At 36.3% G+C, this 20,656-nt stretch overlaps 1 protein-coding gene across 1 annotated transcript; it reads right to left on the bottom strand.

Annotated features, from left to right (window-relative positions):
- Positions 1-881: 881 nt before the first annotated feature.
- Positions 882-10,124, bottom strand: LOC108271509 (serum paraoxonase/arylesterase 2). The gene is made up of 9 exons (XM_017479135.3): positions 9,965-10,124; positions 9,622-9,692; positions 6,889-6,944; positions 4,971-5,133; positions 4,759-4,885; positions 4,444-4,644; positions 4,271-4,352; positions 4,019-4,147; positions 882-2,516 (listed from the first exon to the last, which is right to left on the bottom strand). The coding sequence occupies exons 1-9, from the start codon at positions 10,039-10,041 to the stop codon at positions 2,355-2,357; spliced, it is 1,068 nt and encodes a 355-aa protein (XP_017334624.1). The 5' UTR covers positions 10,042-10,124; the 3' UTR covers positions 882-2,354.
- Positions 10,125-20,656: the final 10,532 nt, after the last annotated feature.

The raw sequence follows: 20,656 nt of genomic DNA, 5'->3' as shown, positions 1-20,656 counted from the left end.
TGCGGCATACACTGAACTTTGAGAAGATGGTGAATGCATGTACTACTTGAAATAAAGCATCAAACATTTTAAACAACTTGATTCTGTGTACAAACAGCTGATATACACCAACCATTCCAAAAACTCTGCAAAGCAATTTCTGATGTGCCATACCAAACTATTACATCAAATGGATGTATCTGATGTTACTGGTGTGATAGGTGAATTTAGATATCTTACACAATGTAAACAACAGTTGGGTTTGTAGGACGCACTAACCATCAGGCTTGGGGAGTAATGGAATACATGTAACTGCGTTACGTAATCAGGATACAAAAAAAACTGGTAACTGTAATCCGTTACAATTACGTCAAAAAACAAAGTAATCAGATTCCAGGTACATTCTGTAAAAATGGGAACACTATCAGGATTACAATTTTTTTCATTAAAAACAAAGAAATGAATCTTTTGACATAACACAATATAGACAGCTGCTTGGTTATAGTTCTCCAGTTCGCCAGTTGTGACTCATGAGCAACAAATTTATTTATTTTATTAAAACAAATCCAAACACTGAACATGTTTTTAAGCTCTAAAATGAGCTCTAAATTAAAGTATTTTCGATCATATTGCTCTTCTCTTAACTTTATTTACAAATGTGTTCTTAAAGTCATCCAAAAAATAATCACATTACATTACTTTCATACTGTGATACTTGGATTACGTTACGGATTAAATTTTTGATGAAGTAATTTGTAACTGTAACGGAATATATTTATAAAGTAACCCTCCCGACCCATCTAACCATAATGTTGCAGTGGTTCCCATTTAGTGGTTTCCATTTAGTGGTTTCCATTTAGTACCATTTCTGTGTTCTGAAGTACATCTCTCACCATCTCTCATCAAAGAGGCAAATGGTCATGACTGTTTATTTAAACATAGCACTGTGGAACATATTTGAACCTCTTAAAAGAGTTCATAGTACAAAGAAAAAAAAATTCACAGTGTCAGTTGTAAAGTCACACAAACAAAACGCAGTGACTACAATCAATATTCCCAACTGTATATTCAACACAATCAATATTCTACAATCAGCATATCTTATAACTTGGTAGGAAAAAACATTCAAATTAGTAAATTCTAGAATTACCCACACTACTGAACCTGTACAGAAGCTGTGTTCCTCACTTAATCTCAATTGGCAAAGCCTTTGTACCATCACTGTATTTAAGCTCAATTTTACTTAATATTCTATATCTGTCTTTTAGCACCTTCACATTACTTAGGCAAACCTGGCAATAGCTCAAAATGAAAAGTATACAAAATATTCATTAGAAATGAATTTAGAAACCTCAGTGCCTTTGTGCATCTATTTAGCTGTGTATTTGTATTGTTACATTGAGTTTTTTGAGGAATAGTTTTATTTTCGCTTAATTTTGAAATAACTAATATTTTTATAACTCAATTCATTTTTAATTCATAAATGTATAACACAATACTATTTTAAAATGACCCTTTTTCTTTCATTCATTCATTCATCTACATTAAGTGCATTCAGGGTAGTCTTGGATCCAGAGTCTATCCAGGGAACACTGGATAGAAAGCAAGTTGAGCCAATATGAACTGTCCAGTTAATATTAATGTCATTTTGGTTTTTTAAACTTGCAATATTGTAATACTTCAATAATTCTATGCAAAATCTTTTACATGCTGCAACATTCTTGGTATTTTGCTATTTATTTATAATATATTTATTTATTTATTTATAATTGTTTACATTGTCAAGTTATTCACACAATTATACCACAGTTTTCTTCAAACTGTGCAGTGTGTGTAATTAGTAGTGCTTTGTCAAGAAATGTGTAGTGATGTGCACTGATACTGTAGTTGTGAACACTGCTCTTTAATACTATATGCATTTATGTATGTATATAGACTATACTGTACTGTATATAGCAACAGGCCTACTGAAAATATATACATGAATGGCATGACAAAACCTGAATTTCTTGTAGGAAACGTCTGTGAGAATTCAGTAGAGATTATACCCGATACTGTGATATCACATTTCTTGATATAGGAAACACCCACAAATGGGTGACAAATCGAAGGAAAAAAAATGATAGGAGCGATCTCGTACAGGATGACAATGCCCCGTAACCCAACTGCACACTTGTTAGACAGCAACCTGTTAGACAGCCACCAAAACACCAACTGAGAGAATATCTTTGGGAAGAATGATGTCCATCCCTCCAGTAAAGTTCCAGAGACATATTGAAGTTGTTACTTTATTTCTTTTTTCCTTTAATTTTTTTCCTTTCATCTGTTAGGCACTGTAGTCATGCAGAGCAGTGTTTGATGTTTAAGTGGATGTTCTACTCAAGGTCACACATTAGGGCTTTGTGGAAAACGCTTCCTATAAGGAGCTTCCCATTGCACGGTGTAGCCACTGAAGATCCTAGGAGCACGCTGCCATTATCAGCGTACACCTGAGTCACCACTGGTTCTTCAGAGTGGATATTTTGTATACGAATGACCTAAAATAGACAGACAAATACTCGTATATAAATACACAAATCCCAGCATTTATATGATATTTATATGAAAAACAGTGGCATTATCAGGACCAAAGTATACTGTCAAAAATTGGTATTTGATATTTAAAAAAAATAATAATTATATATTATATATATAAATAAAAGTTCTATTTCATTATTAAGTTTGGATCTCATTACATGATTAAAAATCCAATGTATAAGCTAATAATTCAACACTAAAGGTGTTTCAACACAACATGACGCAATCACATGTGATTCACGAATATATATATATATATATATATATAAAAAAAATATACAGTTTCACTCATTTTATGTTTTTTAAATACACAAAATATTTTAATGTCTTTGGGCCTCATTTATCAATCTGGATACAAACAGTTATTTGTAAATTGTGCATAAATACATTATACAAAAGAAATTTGGTATTCATTAAAATCAAGTTAGTTCTTAAAAATGTTTGCATTCTACAAGAGCTCATGAGTTGTTTTTTTATTTTTATTTGAACATATACGGAGACTCAATTTAAACCGCGACTGATCAGCTTCAAATCACGCAACTGACAAGGAGTTACTGCAATATATATATATATATATATATATATATATATATATATATATATATATATATATATATATTTTACACTTATTACTGCATCAACTTCATTAATTTTAATTAAAAAAGACACCTGTGAAACACATTGATTGCACGTTAATGGTATAATTTAAGAATGATTAAATATCAAAATAAAATTATGTTTTTTTAAAATCGTAGTGGAAAACTTCATCAGCACTAAGTGATGGATAAGTGATCAACCTGGTATGTCTCAATCTGCATTGTGCCGTATACTCTACTCTCTACAGTCCCTGCATGTCATCATCCTTATGACCCTCACTTGACATTTAAAACAATTAAACATAGCAGTTCTCCTGTGTGACGTGCTTGGTTTACATGCTCATTTGGGTACAGCATAGATATCTTTCTTCATGTCAAACCATTTTCTTTTCACTTAATTCACTTAAGATTCACTTAAAATCACTTAATTTACAGCTACTTCAGCTTTTCTGTAATCCGTCTCCGGATTGTAAGCTTTTCAGGTGCTGTTACAACGCTAAATAAATATTTTTTAAATGGTGTAGTTGTGAGTCAAATCAACTTCCACTTGTGAGTCTGAGAAATTTTCTTTTTGTATTTTTTTTTTTATTTTGCGCTTTCAGCGCACTTGACCTTATATGGAGTTTTGTAGGTGTCACTAAATGCAAATGAGCAGTGGCATGCACGCACATCGTACTTTACGGTTGATTGGCATTTATCATCATATGTATGGCATCAGTATGAGGACAATCAGCTTTTGTACATCTGGAGGAAATTTTCTGGCAGATTTATAAAAAAAAAAAATACGATTCTAAATTTTTAAAAAATGTATAAATGAGGCCCTTTGTTGAATGTTCCCACACACACACACACACACACACACACACCTCGGAGCCAGGTGGATTATTTGGATCATTTAGAATAATTCTGCCTCCATTTGGGTGGCAACCCATCCACAAGTCTCCAGTTTTACTCTCCACTTCGATATTATCACAGAGGGAGCCTACATCAACTTCCTGTACAACATGGAATATAACAAAAGCGTCAAACAGAAAATTTTAATAAGAGATATTAATACATGTGAAAATAACTGGATCTGTATATCCCCTTCATGCATATTCATCACACTTTATGCATACCTTCACACGGGATAGTGTGTTGTCTTTCTGGATGTTCAGCACAACAATTGTGTGATTCATTAAATCTGACACATACAAATGCCTGGCACAAGGAAAAAGAGATAAATCGTTTGTGTTGGGAAAATCCCTTTTTTTTTTTTTCTTTTTTTTTAAAACATTTCTCAAAGACTTACTTTTTGTCAGGGGAGATGTTGATGCCATTGGCACTGAAAAGTCCTCCTGCCGCAACATGAACTGCTTCAGGACTGTAATACACCACATCACACCAGAACAGAGAGAGCAGCATTTCCAGAGGCTTCAGGTAATCGGTGGTGAAGTAGTGATCATTAGTGGCGTAGAAATTTTCCACTCCAACAGCTACAATGTCATTCACACTATACCAATGCAATTTTACAAGAGAAGATGTATGAGAACTCAGGAATGAATTTCTGCCCAAAAATATGCATAGCATATACTGAAATACAAGGCTGTGTAGAGGATGGACATACTTATGCAGCAACTCGTGCTTTATAGTCTTCACGTGCACTAGAGTGTTTTCCTCTTTGACGTACTGAAATATCTCAACCTGGCTGTTTTTATGTGGATGATTCACCACAAATAAATATCGAGAGCCATCTGCAACAGGAATTCATTATAGTGCTTTTGATATAGTAGACAGTATTGAGGAATTCGGAAATAAATATGCTGAAATTCTAAATACCTTCTTCATCAGTATACAGACTGATTCCATGTGGGCCAAAAGAAGCTGCATCAAAGTCTCCTTTGATATGGAGTTCTGTAAGATCTCCTCCAGAGGGCAGGTTCAGCACATAGATCTTTCCAGGCGCGTCTGAATAACGAGGCATACCTGGGTACTTCAGACCCTATGGTTGTGGAATTTGAACATATTATAGCTAATTAAAGTGCATGTGAACAAAAAAAAAAAAATAACCAACAATAACCAATACAAATCCAACACATTACATGTGTAAATAAAATATATATTCATATATACAACCCCAATTCCGAAAAAACTGGGACAGTATGGAAAAGGCTAATAAAATAAAGAGTGATTTGTAAATGTACTTTGACTTGTATTTAAACAAAGACACTGTATTTGATGTTTTATCTAATCAACTGCATAGGTTGTTTGTTTTTTTTTTAGATAAATGTTTATTTTCAAACATTTTGATGCATGCAACACCTTCCAAAAAAGTTGGGACAGGAGCAATTTAGGACCAATAGCAATGTGACAAGTTGAAATAAGAAGGTGATGTGAAACAGGTGAGGCAATCGTCTAATCATAGTATATAAGGAGCCTCCAAAAAAAGCCTACTCCTTCAAGAGCAAGGATACGTCGAGGCTTGCCAATCTGCCAACAGATGCATCAGCGAATAAACCAACACTTTGAGAACAACATTCCCCAAAGATAAATCAGTAGGATTTTGGGCATTTCACCTTCTACAGTGCACAATATAATTAAAAGATTCAAGGAATCCGGTCAAATCTCGGTACGTACAGGGCAAGGCCAAAAACCACTCCTGAATGTGCGTGATCTTTGATTCCTCAGACATCACTGTCTTAAAACAGTCATGAGTCTGTAATGGATATCCTGACATGGGCTCGGGAATACTTTGGTAAACCTTTGTCGTTCAACACCATTCGCCGCTGCATCCACAGATGCAAGTTAAGGCTTTACTATGCAAAGCAGAAGCCACACACCAACCCTGTTCAGAAGCGCAGCTGACTTCTCTGGGCTCGGCCTCATCTGATAGCACAGTGGAATCGTGTTTTGTGGTCCGACGAGTCAACATTTCAAATAATTTTTAGAGAAAACAACCGTCATGTTCTCCGGGCCAAAGAGGAAAAGGACCATCCAAGCTGTTATCAGTATCAGGTCCAAAAGCCAGCGTCTATCATGGTATGGGGCGTGTCAGTGCCCATGGCAGCATGGGTAACTTGCACATCTGTGAGGGCCGCATTAATGCAGAAAGATATGTGCACATTTTGAAGCAACATATGCTGAAATCCAGAGCAGGACAACGCCAAACCACATTCTGTCTGGATTACAAGTGCATGGGTGTGTAAGCGGAGAGTACAGGTACTAGCATGGCCTGCCTGCAGTCCTGACCTGTCTCCGACTGAGGATGTGTGGTGCGTTATGAAGCGCAAAATAAGGCAACAGTTTCACAGCTGAAGAAATTCATAATGGACGAATGGGGGACAATTTTGCATGCTAAACTTAACCAAGTGTTGTCTTCAGCGCCCAAACGCTTAATAAGTGTTATTAAAAGAAAAGGTGATGTTACACAGTGGTAAACAGTCGACCGTCCCAAAGTTTTTGGAGTGTGTTGCAGTCATAAGATTTGAAATGTGTGTATATTTTCAAAAATAAATTAAATTTACAAAGTAAAACATCAAACGTGTTAATAATGTGCTTTCAATATAGTACAGGGTGAACTACATTTTTCAAATGACTTTTTGTTTATTTGAGTTTTTTTGCATTTTCCATACTGTCCCAACTTTTTCGGAATTGAGATTGTATATTATAGTTTATTTGCCACAATTAACTCATTTTCAGTAACCATGTTACCAAAATTGTTTAAAGATATAATGTGTGTGAAATAAGAGGAACATACAGCGCTTATGATGGCCAGTCCATCTTCAAGTATAGTGATGTCCTCTGCTCCCATCTCTTCATATAGGAAGAAAACCATACTATTTATCACATTTATAACATAATGTTGCTGTATTCTCAAATCCTATCGGTCAAAAGGTCTTGATACATTTCTTTTTTTTTAATAACAGCAGTTTTTTCAGTAGATCCAACAATGCAAATCACAGATTTCTATTAATTATTCTGGATTTTTTTTTGCAACAAGTGTATTTGTTGATATAATGAGGTTTTCTGTGAGGAGATCATTTTTGGAACGACTCTTTGGTGTCAGAGCTATGTAACAGTCAGCAGTAGACTGTTCAACACAGTTAAGACATAGGGCTTTGTGGTTTATCTGTAACAGCACAAGCTGTGTTGTTTGTCTTATTAAATTCAAAGGGGGGGCAGCAGCTTAGGTCACAGACTTTCGTGTACTAGTGACCAGAAGGCTACAATTTCAAATCCTAGGACTGTCAAGAGAGACACTGGTGGTCAAATTGCTCTTAACTCCAAATTGCTCAGTTATGTGTCTGGATTGGATTCTGCCTCACTTGTAAATTGGTTAGGATAAAAGTTATCTGATTACTGCCAACATATTGTTAAAATCTTTGGATTCATTAATATATTTTATTCTGATAAACGCTGGTATATAGTGTTGCCACATTTTGTGGAAATATTAGGCTGGTTTCCATTTTATCCTATTTGGTGTCAGTGCATTTTAATTGCTCAACTTAAATCAAATGTTTGAGGTAGCCCTCCACAAGCTTCACACAACACTTTTCCAGAATCTTTCCTCGTTCCTCCTGACAGAACTGGTGTAACTCATTCAGGTTTCTAGGCCTCCTTGCTCCGCTTTTTCAGTTCAGTCTACTCATTTTGTATTGGGCTCAAGTCAGGGCTTTGTTATGGCCTGTTAAGCCATGCTGTTACTACTTTGGAGGCATGCTTAGGATCATTGTCCTTCTTGAAGACCCAGTTGCGACCAAGATATAACTATCTGGCTGATGTCTTGAGGTGCTGCTTGAGTATTTCTAGATATACCTGTTTCCATGATGCCATCTATTATTTGAACTGCACTAGTCTCTTTCCCAGCAAAACACCCCCCGCAACATCATGCTGCCACCCCATGCTTCACAGCTGGGATAATGATTTCGGATAAAAACTTCACCCCTTTTCTTCCATACATAGTGCTGATCATTAAGACCAAACACTTTATTTTTTGTTTCTTCTGACCACAGAATACTCCTTCAAAAGATTGGTGATCACCTGCATACTTCAGGTAATGCCAGTCTTAGAGTACAGGCTTCTTCTTTGAACAACAGCCTTTCAGGCCAGGGCAATGTAGGACTCTCTCAATGAAGGTCCAGAATTTTTGCCTGCCTTGGCTAAGTTGCTTGAATTTTCCCCATGGTATCAAGGGCAAAAAGGCACTTGCTCTAAAATACAGCCACAAGTTCACTCGCAATTTATGACAAATGGCCAATCAGAAGCTTCTAAAGTCATTCCTTCAATTTCTGGAATCTTCCAGACTGTTTAAAGATATAGTCAACTTGGTGAATGGAAAGCTTTGACCCACTGAAATTCTGATATAGTATATTACAGCTGGGGAAAAAATCTGTCTCTAATCAACTGTTTTAAAATTACGTCTGACTTAAACAAAACAAAAGCCCTAATTGACCTGCCAAAGGAAATTTATGGTAATTCAAACATATGTGGAAACGTGAAACACTGAATATCTTCACACTAGGTGTATGTAAATATTTGGCCACAACTGTACACTACAGGACTGGTGAATGCTCAATTCTGATTGGTCAGAATTTTCCATAAAACCGGCACTGACAGTAGTGCAGACTAAAACTCAAATCACATGTTAATATTATTCATTATTAATTGTAATATATTATTTTCTCTATAATAAGAACTCATTCACAGGCACTTGTCTGGTGGATAATCTACATCAGCTAAGTTATTTAAGAAGTAAAACTGTATTATCATTGATATAATATGTAAGTTTTCTGTATGGAGATGTTTATTTAACATTTAAGACAATAATCCCTAGTGACAGTGCTTTGTAATGGTCAGAAAGATTTACACCACAGTTATTAACTTCAAGAGAGAGAGAAAAAAGAGGCTTATGAGGGGAAAAATTGTTTTTTAGCTTTTATAACATAACATACTCCACTTTGGAGTGGAGTCCAAACTCTTTAAAGATGGTTTTGTAAACTTTTCGAGCCTGATGAGTATTAACAGCTCTTTTTCTTTTCTGAAGTCCTCAGAAATCTCCATTGTTTGCGCCATGATACGCTTCCACAAAACATGTGTTGTGAAGATAGCTACCTGTTCTTTAAATAAAACAGGGTGCTCGCTTGCACCCTATTGTTAATACCATTGATTCAAAACACTAATTTCACCTTCAAATTAACTGCTAATCTGAGAGGTTCACATACTTTTGCCACTCATAATGCCATATTGGATCATTTTCCTTGATAAATAAAGATTCACGTATAATATTTTTGTCTCATTTGTTTAATCGAGTTCTCTTTGTCTACTTTTAGGACTTGTGTGAAAATCTGCTTATGCTTTAGGTCATATTTATGTGGGTCATTTTTAACTATGACTGATGGAAACCACATTCGGTCCACATTCTTGGGTCTAGCTTGCTTCAGAGGAATTATTTCCTATAAATCGGAGATGTTTTAGACATTTTAACACTTACCTATTCCTTTTATCAGTTCACAATTAGGGAGGTGGTTCTGGGTGAGTTCTCTATAAGACAATGTTATATTTCTGCAGGAAACAAACATTGGATCCATATGTTAAAATTACTGTTAAATAACTGATGCAAGCCTAACACTGTCATTCTGGTTCTTGACTGTTTATCAAAAATGGCTTCACCTGTGAACTACCTTAATTATAATACAGCACAGCCTACAACAACATAGAGCTGACATACACTCCATATCAGATCAGCATGTGCATTTGTAACCGTTCATTACTATTGCACTGTTGTTATTTAACAAAGTGAAATTAACATATGGTGAGTTTAAAAGTGGACCAACCTTAGCGCAAAAAATCGTTCTCCAACAAGTACTGCTACAGCTGCAACCAAAACCGAGAGTACAATTAACTTCCCCATATTAGTTTTTCACTTGTCTGGATTGTTTATCTTGCTACTTCTGAAATGGCCGTTGAAGACTTTAATGATTCGATTCTTTCGAACGAACCGTTTAAGTGAACGAACTGTTTCGATTCATCCCCCAGATCTGTTATGTTCTACAGGCTATAAAGTAAACACGCTAGAAAGAAAAGGCTTCCGTTTCGACCACAGTTTCATGCCATACTTTATGTAATGAAATTAGAGGCATTTAAGACCACTTTCCCAATTCACAGTCCAGGTTTATTTCTAAAGAAAGTGCTGCTGAGCTGAAAAGATGTCCCTAGATGGCAATATTTTCTGGTATTATAAAAGCAAAGTCTTGCACGTGAGGCTCTGTACAAAATAGAGAAGTCTTACTGGGTTTTAGGTATTTGAATTAACTGCGAATTATTAAATAGTCTCTTAAATTCAACACTGCATAATCTTGAAGTAAATGTAAATGTAGCATTTTACTATAATACCAAATAGCAGCTTTTTTTTTAGAGAGAGAGAGAATAGATACATCCAACTCGCTTAAAAGAGTCGTTCGGAGAGAACCGATTCGTTCGCGATTCATAACTACTTCAGCGTGACCATATCTAAATTCGGGGAAAGCCAAAGGTCAAGAGAACATCTGATGTGTTTTGTCCAATTGGATTTTCGGGTTTAAAACGAAATGATATTACACATTAGTGTAAAGAAAACAAGCCAAAACATTAGGTTCCATAGAAAAAGATTCCTCTTTGAATTAAATGTTGTCTTAGTTCCTTTAAGTGAGACTTGGAATCCTCCCTGAAGGGAACAGTGAGACCTTTTCAAAGATCTCCAGGGAGACAACAGACGATTGATCTATATTTCCTAAGAGGGTAGATCTGCAGACTTTCTCAATTCTGGGGATCCTTTGCACACAGAGTTTGATGTTTTCCTTGCTGTCTACACCTCTGATCTGTTTATCTAATGACCAAGCCTTTCATGAATTTAGACCCTCTATTATAAAGGACTAAACGTACAGTTACAGTCTATACAATTTTATTTGGGGCACCATTTTTGAAGACAGGGATTTATGGTACATGTATTGCACAAACCTTGACCTCTGCTCCCCATACGTTTACTTTTTAATGTTACAATATACAAATGTTTGTGAACACCTGACCAATCACACCCACACCCACATATGGGACGAGGAGGCCTGGGGCACAGTTGACATTCCAGTTCATCCCAAAAGTGATCGGTGAGATTGAGGTCAGGGTTCTGTCCAGGTCACTTGAGTTCTTCCACTCCAACCTTGGTAATCCACATCTTGCTTTGTGCACAGGGGGATTGTCATGCTGGAACAGGTTTGGGCCACTTGGTTCCAATGAAGGGAAATTGTAATGCTACAGCATGCAAAGTTATTCTAGATAAATCTGTGATTCAAACAGTGTGGCAACAGTTTGGGGAAGAATCACATATGGTTGGAAAGGTCAGTAGTCTACATACTTTTGGCCATATAGTGTACACTCACCAGTCATTTTAATAGGAACACCCGTACACCTGCTCATTTATGCCGTTATCTAATCAGGCACTCATGTGGCAGCATCACAATGCATACAATCATGTACAGGTGATTTTTTTTCTAATTTAATAAAGTTACTAATAAAGTTGATGGTGTGTATATATTTGGATTATTTGTTAGTTGCACTTCCAGGGTTGGGGGTTCAATACCCTCCTCCCCTATCCCCTGCCTTGTGCCCCGAGTCCCCTGGGATATGCTCCAGGCTTCACGCAACCCTGTGTAGAATTAAGTGGTATAGAAAATGGATGGATGGATGATACATTTATGAAATCCTCAAGGTGTTGACTATCTGCAAGGAACACATTTTATATTCTAAACAAGCATAACTGAACACCATTTTTAATGACATGGTTGGTAATTTGTGAAAGCATGTTTGGTAATTTGAGACACGTCTTTGGTTTCTTTGGTTTAAGCTTTTATTTTTATCCCTAATGACATGTTTACAACAGTATTTATTTGCAGCATGCTTATTCGTGGCATCAGTAATCATGGCAGTAACAGGAGAAATCTTCTTCAAATTCATCATAAACATATGCTAATATATTATGAACAAAGTAAACTAACTAGATGTAATTTGATGGATATTAAGATGTTTGCCTAAGGAATATTCCTTATTCAATAACAACAATTACAGTGGTTAGAAAAACTTCCAAAATAATTTCCAAATTCATAACCAGTGTTTCCTAAAAGTAATGAACAGATGAACAGAACAGATGAAAACAATCTCTAAATGCATACCTTCATGTATCTTTTATATTGCTTAATATTTATATATAATATCCATCATTTATTAAGGATGACAGTTTTATAACCTTATTAATAAATTACCCAAAGCATATGTCATTTTCTCTTGCCCCAAGATTGTTAGGGTCACTTTCCTGTTCATTGCTGACCCCTTGTATGATCTAATATTATTAAATGGTTATTTCTGTCGAGCCCTTCCACTGCAATAGTGTAGTGACAAGTTTTAATTTTGACTTATCAGACAAAAAATAAATACTGATCAGTTAAACTGTCCCAATTTATGTGATATCCCAACATACCCAAATTCACTCTATCTTGATTTATCCAATCAAGACAAAACCTGTATAGTCATCACTCCTATTCTGTGAGCTTTAGATCATTAGTATAAACTGGAGAAATCATTATAAGTTGCATTTTCAGTTGAATTTGGAGAAACCACTTGAAGCATTGGTTGTGTTGAACTATTTCAGTTGCTTTTGTTTTATTTGTTCATTGCAAACAGCTGAAAGTTTGTAAATTTTGACAATAAACCTGATTTACAATGGGGGTTGAATAATTTTGATTGCAACTATATGTCCATTGTTGGACTTGTCTGGGATTGAGACGTTTTCTCTAAGGCTTATTGGCATTTGTAAGATTGTAACATAAAGCATTTTTATGCTATTTGTCAGACTTATTGGCATTGGCATATGATCTTGGCCTTAACTGAGACTTTGTGTTTATGATGTGTGTGTGTGTTTTTTTTTTGTTATTGTTTTTTTTTTTTTTTTTTTTTTGCATACACAAAGTTTGACAAGAAGTAAATAAATGTTTTAGAAAATATAGCCTAATGCAAAATAAAATAATGCAGTAAAGTTGTGGCCTCAAAACATTTTTTTTTAATTGGTTTTTGGTCTTGATCTTGGCATCATTCACTTTTATTTGGAGATCTTGACTTGGCCTCGACCCTCTTATGTTTTGGTCTTGAATCAATCTCAGCTAATCCTGGTCTTGACAATGGAGGTCTTCACTACAGTAACATGTATCATGAAAACTAGACAGAACACATTGATTGTGGCAGTGTACTTAGATAGCCTTACAAATATCACTAGTCATTGATGCTAACAAATAGCTTCCTAGCTAATAGCCTAATTGGTAATTGGCAAATACTTAGCAAATTGTATTTTTTATTGTATTGTAGACAATTATTTCCGTCTTGTACTGGCAAACAAGCCTACTGCTTACACCAATTTCTCTGTTAAATCTGCTTACACCAATTTCTCTGATATAATCTGTATGTCAGTGGAGCCCAGTGTAGAGGTTGAAACTTTGGAGTTCAAAAAAGAACTTGAAAGTGCAAATATGAACTTCTAACTATGGAAAAGGTTCAACATGGAATTTACAGGGTCCATAACAATCCCTTGGTTATTTAGCATATGTCATCAGTTCTTTGTAGAACCTTTGTTATGGCAAAAGGGTTCATATAACCTGGCCTGTTGTCAAGGTTCAATAATGAACCTTTTCTAAGATGGACAGTAAAGATTTTACTACTATAAGCTGAGGCCTGTGCTTTGCTTTTAGCCCTACATACTGAACATGCACCAAAAAAGAACATTTAAATTTTTACATATTCAAAATCACTAGAATCTTAATGACTGATTACCCCATAATTGTTAATATGTTAAACCTGTCACAAATCCAAAACTACAGCATTTTCTGTTGGATTCTGGGTCTTTTTTTTTTTTTTTCAATGAACAAGCAGACATTGCTGCTAACAAACCACAGAATGTTAGATTCCACCTTCAGACCTCAAGCCCTTATTCAGCTAAATAAAAAAAGGCATGTTGAATGGGAAAAATGTGACAATAAATGATTTTAATTTAATCCGGTTGGCAAAATACTTTTTTTCTAGACAGACTTTTGACTTTTTTCTATAAATTTTTTCTATATTTTTTTTTCTTGTGGATATCTACAAATCACTGGGACTGCCATTTATTTATTCAGATAAAGCACGCTATTACAATATTTTAAACATTTCTATGATCTATGATATAAATGAATGCGGCCTACCAGTAGTATAAGCCTGCAACTGGAGTTGTAGCTAAGGCTAATTAGCAACAACATGCCTGCCTTCTCCATGGATGACTTCCAGAAACCTGTACAAAAAATTACAGTTCTGGAAACCGAAATGCACAGGTTAGACGACTTCCAGAATCTTCCACAGAATTTGCAGTGCTGGAAACCAAAATAAACAGGTTAGAAGTGAATGTGGATGTGAATGGACTATGTGGGAATGACACTACTATTTCATGGACCCAGAATAATGGACAAGAACATATTAACTCACAACTAATTACCACCAACAAGAAGCAGGAGAACTATGTACAGGGTGATAAATTTAACAGTGGTAGTCATCCCTGAAACTCTCTTGGTGGAGAGCCTAAGGGTATTTCATTTACCTGTGAAATGGGAGGACGAGCAAAAAGCAGTGCCCAGCACCCTGAGATATGTGATGCAACTGGCTGGCCTGCATTATCATCAAGACAGAGTGCCTCTTCAACCCCTGTCCTTAATAGGAGACAACCGTGGACAGCTGCTAAATGGAAACTTAGCAATAAAAATTTCCCAACAACCGCCTGTGCAACTGGAGAACAGATTTGCACCACTGCTACAAGACCCCGGATGTTCGTCTGTTGACCTGGATAACATCTCATCCTCACACAGCAAGGTAAGGACTGAGGGCAAATCAGAGAGTAAAAGGCTACAGGGAAAGCGAGTAGCTGGGCCTCAAACTCTGATTGTGGGTGACTTTGCTGTAAATGATGTAAGAAGCATGCGGGATAAGAAATCAAAATATTCTGCTTTCCGAAGGATATAGTCCCTGACTTGGCAAAAAGAATCTTGCATATCTTGACTACACATCCAACTGTAAAAAGCATCATTCTGCACATAGGGACAAATGACATTGTGAAGCAACAGTCTGAAGTAATAAAAAAGGACTTTAGTGATCTGTTGAACACAGTGAGATCTCTGAAGGTTAAGGTGTTTATTAGTGGCCCTGTACCACCCGTTCGGAGAGGAAGTGAGAGATTCAGCAGTTTGGTGGCACTGAACACATGGCTCTCAGATGCATGTAGTGTCCATTCAGTACATTTTATTAACAATTTTGACCTTTTCTGGGAACGCAGACATCTTTTTAAGGCAGATTCAAACTGCCTTAACAAGTCAGGAGTAAAACTGTTCAGCTCCAACCTATCTCACTTCCTGCGCCATTCATCTGTTCTCTCTGCCAAGGACAAGAGACAAGGGGAATACACAACACAATGCACCAGGAATGTTGAAGGAGAGCCAACTCACCCCCCGCCTGAAGAAAGTTCTGACCATGGGACAGATCAGGGCCAAGAAGAAGAGTCTCCATACCCCTCACTAACAACCACCATTGAGGATTTACCTTCTTCACCTCCCCGAACCCCATTTAAGTCACCCCTATCTTCAGACACCCTCTCTCCCTCCTCCCCCCTCCTGGAGTTCACTGACTACATGAAAGATCTGGTTACTGCTGAGACTAAACTTACCCCCTGCAGTACTCCCATTTTCTTTCCCCTAAACTAAGAGAAAACTGAAGTTATTGTGTTTGGAGCTAAGAAGAAGCGATTAGAGGTCAGCGCTCCGCTTCAGTCAATATTGTTAAAGACCACTGACCAAGTTAGAAATCTTGGTGTAGTCATGGACTCGGACTTGATTTTCAACAGCCATATTAAGACAGTTACAAAGTCAGCCTACTACCACCTAAAAAATATTCGAAGGGTTAGAGGACTAATGTCTCAGCAAGACTTGGAAAAAGTTGTCCATGCATTTGTCTTCAGTCGACTCGACTACTGTAATGGTGTCTTTACAGGTCTAAATAAGAAATCAATTAGACAGTTGCAGTTGATTCAGAATGCTGCTGCTCGTGTCCTCACCGGGATTAGAATGGTAGATCATATAACTCCAGTCTTGAGGTCGTTGCACTGGTTCCTGTCTGTCAAAGAATTGATTTTAAAATACTGCTGTTAAACACTGAATGGTTATAAAACACTGAATGGTTTGGGTCCAATATATATATCATCCAGACCTCTGAGGTCATCTGGAACAGGTCTGCTCTCTGTTCCCAGAGTCAAAACAAAACGTGGAGAAGCAGCATTTAGTGAGAACTCCCAGAAAACTGCAGATCTGCCAAAACTCTCAGTTCTTTTAAATCAAGACTGAAGACTTTTCTTTTTGCTGCTGCTTTTAATTAAATCATCATGGTATTTTAATTAATATATTATGCTGCACTATAACCTTTTTAATCTGTTTTAACCTGTTTTTATTTTTTTATTACTTTATTTATTTTTATATATTTTTATGAACTCTTTTTAATGTCTTTTCTTTTTAAATATTGCTTTGTGTTGATTTTATGTTTTATGTAAAGCACTTTGTTTCAACAACCCTGTTGTTGAAAATGTGCTATACAAAGAAATTTGCCTTGCCTTGCCTTGCCTTACATGATGAAGTGCTGCACATAAAGTCAAAAGTCAAATTTATTTATATACCACACTTAAAACAACACGAGTGTTGACCAAAGTGCTGCAAATCATGCATAATAAGAAATGCATTAACATAGAGCATAAAATATAATTAATATAAAAATTTAAACAAATAATTAATGTAAGAAAACAAACCAGATATAACTAAGACCAGAGAATAAGCAGCTAGAGAGGGAAGGTTATAGATTAGAGAAGAAGAGCGAAAGCAGAGGAGATGAAATATATATGGGGCGAGACCATGCAAGGCTTAAAAAACAAACAAACAAAAGGATGTTGAAATCAATTCTGTATTTCACCGGTAAACAGTGGAGTGAGGCTAAGATGGGTGTTATGTGCTCTTTCTTTTTGGTCCCAGTCAAAAAGCGAGAGCACAAATTACAAGCATGAGAGTGTAGGACATATAGGACACACGGACACAAGGCCATATAGATTACACACTGACACATGGTTTTTGTTTTTTTATTATTAAAGGGTGTGGAACCACCATAATGTCATTCTGTAACACTCCTTTAACTGTGAAACATCTCCACTTGGACTGTTCTGCATTTTTCAGCCATAATAACAACATATGAACACCTATAGAAGATGACTACCACACACTTCTGTTTGAATGGATAATTGCATTTAGGAGGGTTTATAAAATGCCTAAACTTCTTGTAAAAAAAAACACTACTATGAATAAATATACACTCACTTAAACAGGAACACCTGTACCCCTGTTCATTCATGCAATTATCCGATCAGCCGATCATTTGGCAGCAGCACGACGCATAAAACCATGCAGGTACAGGTCAGTTAACGTTCATATCAAATATCAGAATGGGGTGTTGTTGGTTGTTATTTCAGTATTTCAGAAACTGCTGATTTCCGATTTTTGTGACATTTTTCCATCTTCAGCTGTCCAGTTTTGGTGCGCCTCTGCCCATTACCCTGTTATTTTGGAAAAAAATGATCATTTTGAGTAGCAGTGCTAGCTTCCTGAAGGTACTGAAGGTTTCTCACTGTGTTTGAGAGACACTGGAATATATCATGTATTTCCTTGTCCTTTTGTTCATCATTAGTCATTAAGACATTTAACAACAACTAGGAGACATTATGGGAGTCGAAACTTTTAAACCCGCATGCAACTATACTGTAGGGTCATCAAAATGTAAACGTAGTGCCATGTGATATTCCTATCTAGATCTAGATCACTGACTATCACAACACACCACAAGAAGTGGAAACACAGTCTGTGTCCAAACATAAGGCTTTTTTTTTTTTTTATGGCATGGTACACTAGATTGGCAGGAATTATTCTTTGGTATCCCTCACTTCAAGATAGTTAATCCACATTTTCACACAAAGGTAGTGTGACTGCATGATTCAGCAACCCTCAAGCTCTGGAGTAGAGGTTTCACTGTAGTTGGAGGAGCTACTCTAATTCTCAGCTGAGGTGTGGCTTTCTGTCTATGCAAAAATACCTTGCCATACTGGTCATGCAAGGTACACAGTCTTGCGTAACATCCCTGTGTGAAAGGGGTGAAGCAGTGTAGTATATTATTGCACCAAGATGCTGTAATGTGGTCAATCTATCTATCTAACTGTATGTCTGTCTGTCTGTAATTTACAAAATGCATGTTGGATTAAAAAAAATAGCTGTGTAAGCAGTGATTCTACATATCTATCACCCTGCAAGCCATATATACTCACCACTACTGAAAAGATCTGCTTGAAATAGGTTAAAGATTGCACATGTGAGAGCAGGACATGTGACAATGTGAAAAAAATAGACTAATTTTTTCCCCTCTGGAACTGAAGTGGAGGAGAGCAGAAATAGCTCCTCGTCTATGAAGCAAGCTCTGTGTCCTGTGTGCTCCAGTTTTGCCAGTGTTTTTTTAACACCTCCACAATGGCATAAGAGTGTTAAGATGCTTGTAAACTGGTAAATATGAAATCAGCACATACACTACATACGGCGAGTGCAATAATGAAGGCGAGGAACTACACGTAGAAATGATGTTTCTGGTCATGTCAATCGTGTCAGTTTGTCAGATTTTTTAATAAATCACGTCTTAGACTGTAGTGATTTTTTTTTAAAAATGTCAAAAGTAAAGAGAAATTTATTTATTTATTTATTTATTTCACTGTTTTCTATCCATTCACAACCATTGCATTGTCTGAAAATTACCAACTTTGAAGATTCCCCACCCACTCAGGACAATCACATCATGTCATATATCCCTCAAACATAAAACCACATTGGGTTTAAAAACCTGTATTCAGAAACAAACAGCTTGGTTTCTAATGTTGATAATTGGGTTCATTACAACCTCATCTTTATGTACCTTTATTTAATTATTTCCAGGTCTATCACATCATCTTAGGACTCGGTAGTCTACACACCTCAGAACAAATAAGTTGCAAATCAGAGAAAACGATTTCTGCATTGATTTGGTGAGCTACTAAAGACTAAAACGAATCATCCTCTTTGCAAATGTGAAGGAATGAGAAGGTGCTTTGATGCACTGAAAGCTATTAATATTGTTCCTGCCTAAATTCACTCACTGTGATTTGAAACCAGGCAGATTAAAGGCCTACTGTATGAATAAGTAAGTATAATTTGTACTGTAAGTAAGTATAATAGTACTAATTTGTGAGTGACTAACACATAGCATACATTCCTTACATAGTGCCACATCGAGGGTTGCCATTCATCCTCTTTTCTACCTGTCAGTCCAGTTTTTATCCCCTGGTGAAATCCTGATTTATGGAAAAGCTCTTGCAATATAATTCCATAATGGTTCATAATATTATGCACCACTGTCATGTTGTCCTCTAATATTGCTGCTTGGATAATGGTGCACAAATTGCTGTTAAAGGATTCCTGAAAGTTGGGGGGTGATGCAGCACTCTGAGTCATCCTGAGTCAATGTTGATGGGAGCGGTCTCTTCCAGGATATCCTTTTCCATAGAGCATGAGTATCACTAAATTGTGTAAAAAGTATTCAAATGATGTAGATCATATGCTATGACCTTCATAGTCGTCAGATATTTAACCAAATTTAACAACTATAAAAGATAGATATATAGAAGATTAACTATACATATATATATACATATATATATATATATATACACACACACACACACACACACACATATATATATATATATATATATATATATATATATATATATATATATATATATATATATATATATATATAGAGAGAGAGAGAGAGAGAGAGAGAGAGAGAGAGAAGATTGATGTGTTAGACAGTAGTCTCCACCACCATCATCAAAACACCAGTTGAGAGAAATATCTTGTAAAAAAGGATGTCCATCCGTCCAATACGGCTCCAGGGACAGGGCAATATCAAAATTGTTTTTTGTCGCTGGCTGCAAGTGTGGAGGAAGTGTTACATGTGTCTATCTTCATTTAAAAAAAATTTAAACAACAATTCCCCACCCCTATACAGACATTCGTCTTTACATTCTTATGGGGTGTCAGGCGTTAATCAGACCTCCCCTCAGTCCATTACGTAATCTGCACCCTGCACATCCCTCTATGTAATTGTGGACAGACTGTTTTTGCTCACAGTCTGACCACGTCATGCTCTGACATTTTCAGTCACCTGAAGAATGGTTCCTCTTCTGTTTTTCCTTACATACCACAGCTAATGCTGGAGCATCACAGTCACTGAATGTGCACTTCTGACCAGAAACCTATTTACAGATCTAAATGCAGCTCTCGTTTTAGCCACTTTTCTGATTGAAATCCAGTCAG

The sequence above is a fragment of the Ictalurus punctatus genome, chromosome 1 (genome assembly GCF_001660625.3).
Source record: "Ictalurus punctatus breed USDA103 chromosome 1, Coco_2.0, whole genome shotgun sequence".
Lineage (NCBI taxonomy): Eukaryota > Metazoa > Chordata > Actinopteri > Siluriformes > Ictaluridae > Ictalurus > Ictalurus punctatus.
The sequence above is the reverse complement of the archived record's forward strand: the minus strand, read 5'-3'. Positions and strand labels throughout refer to the sequence as shown.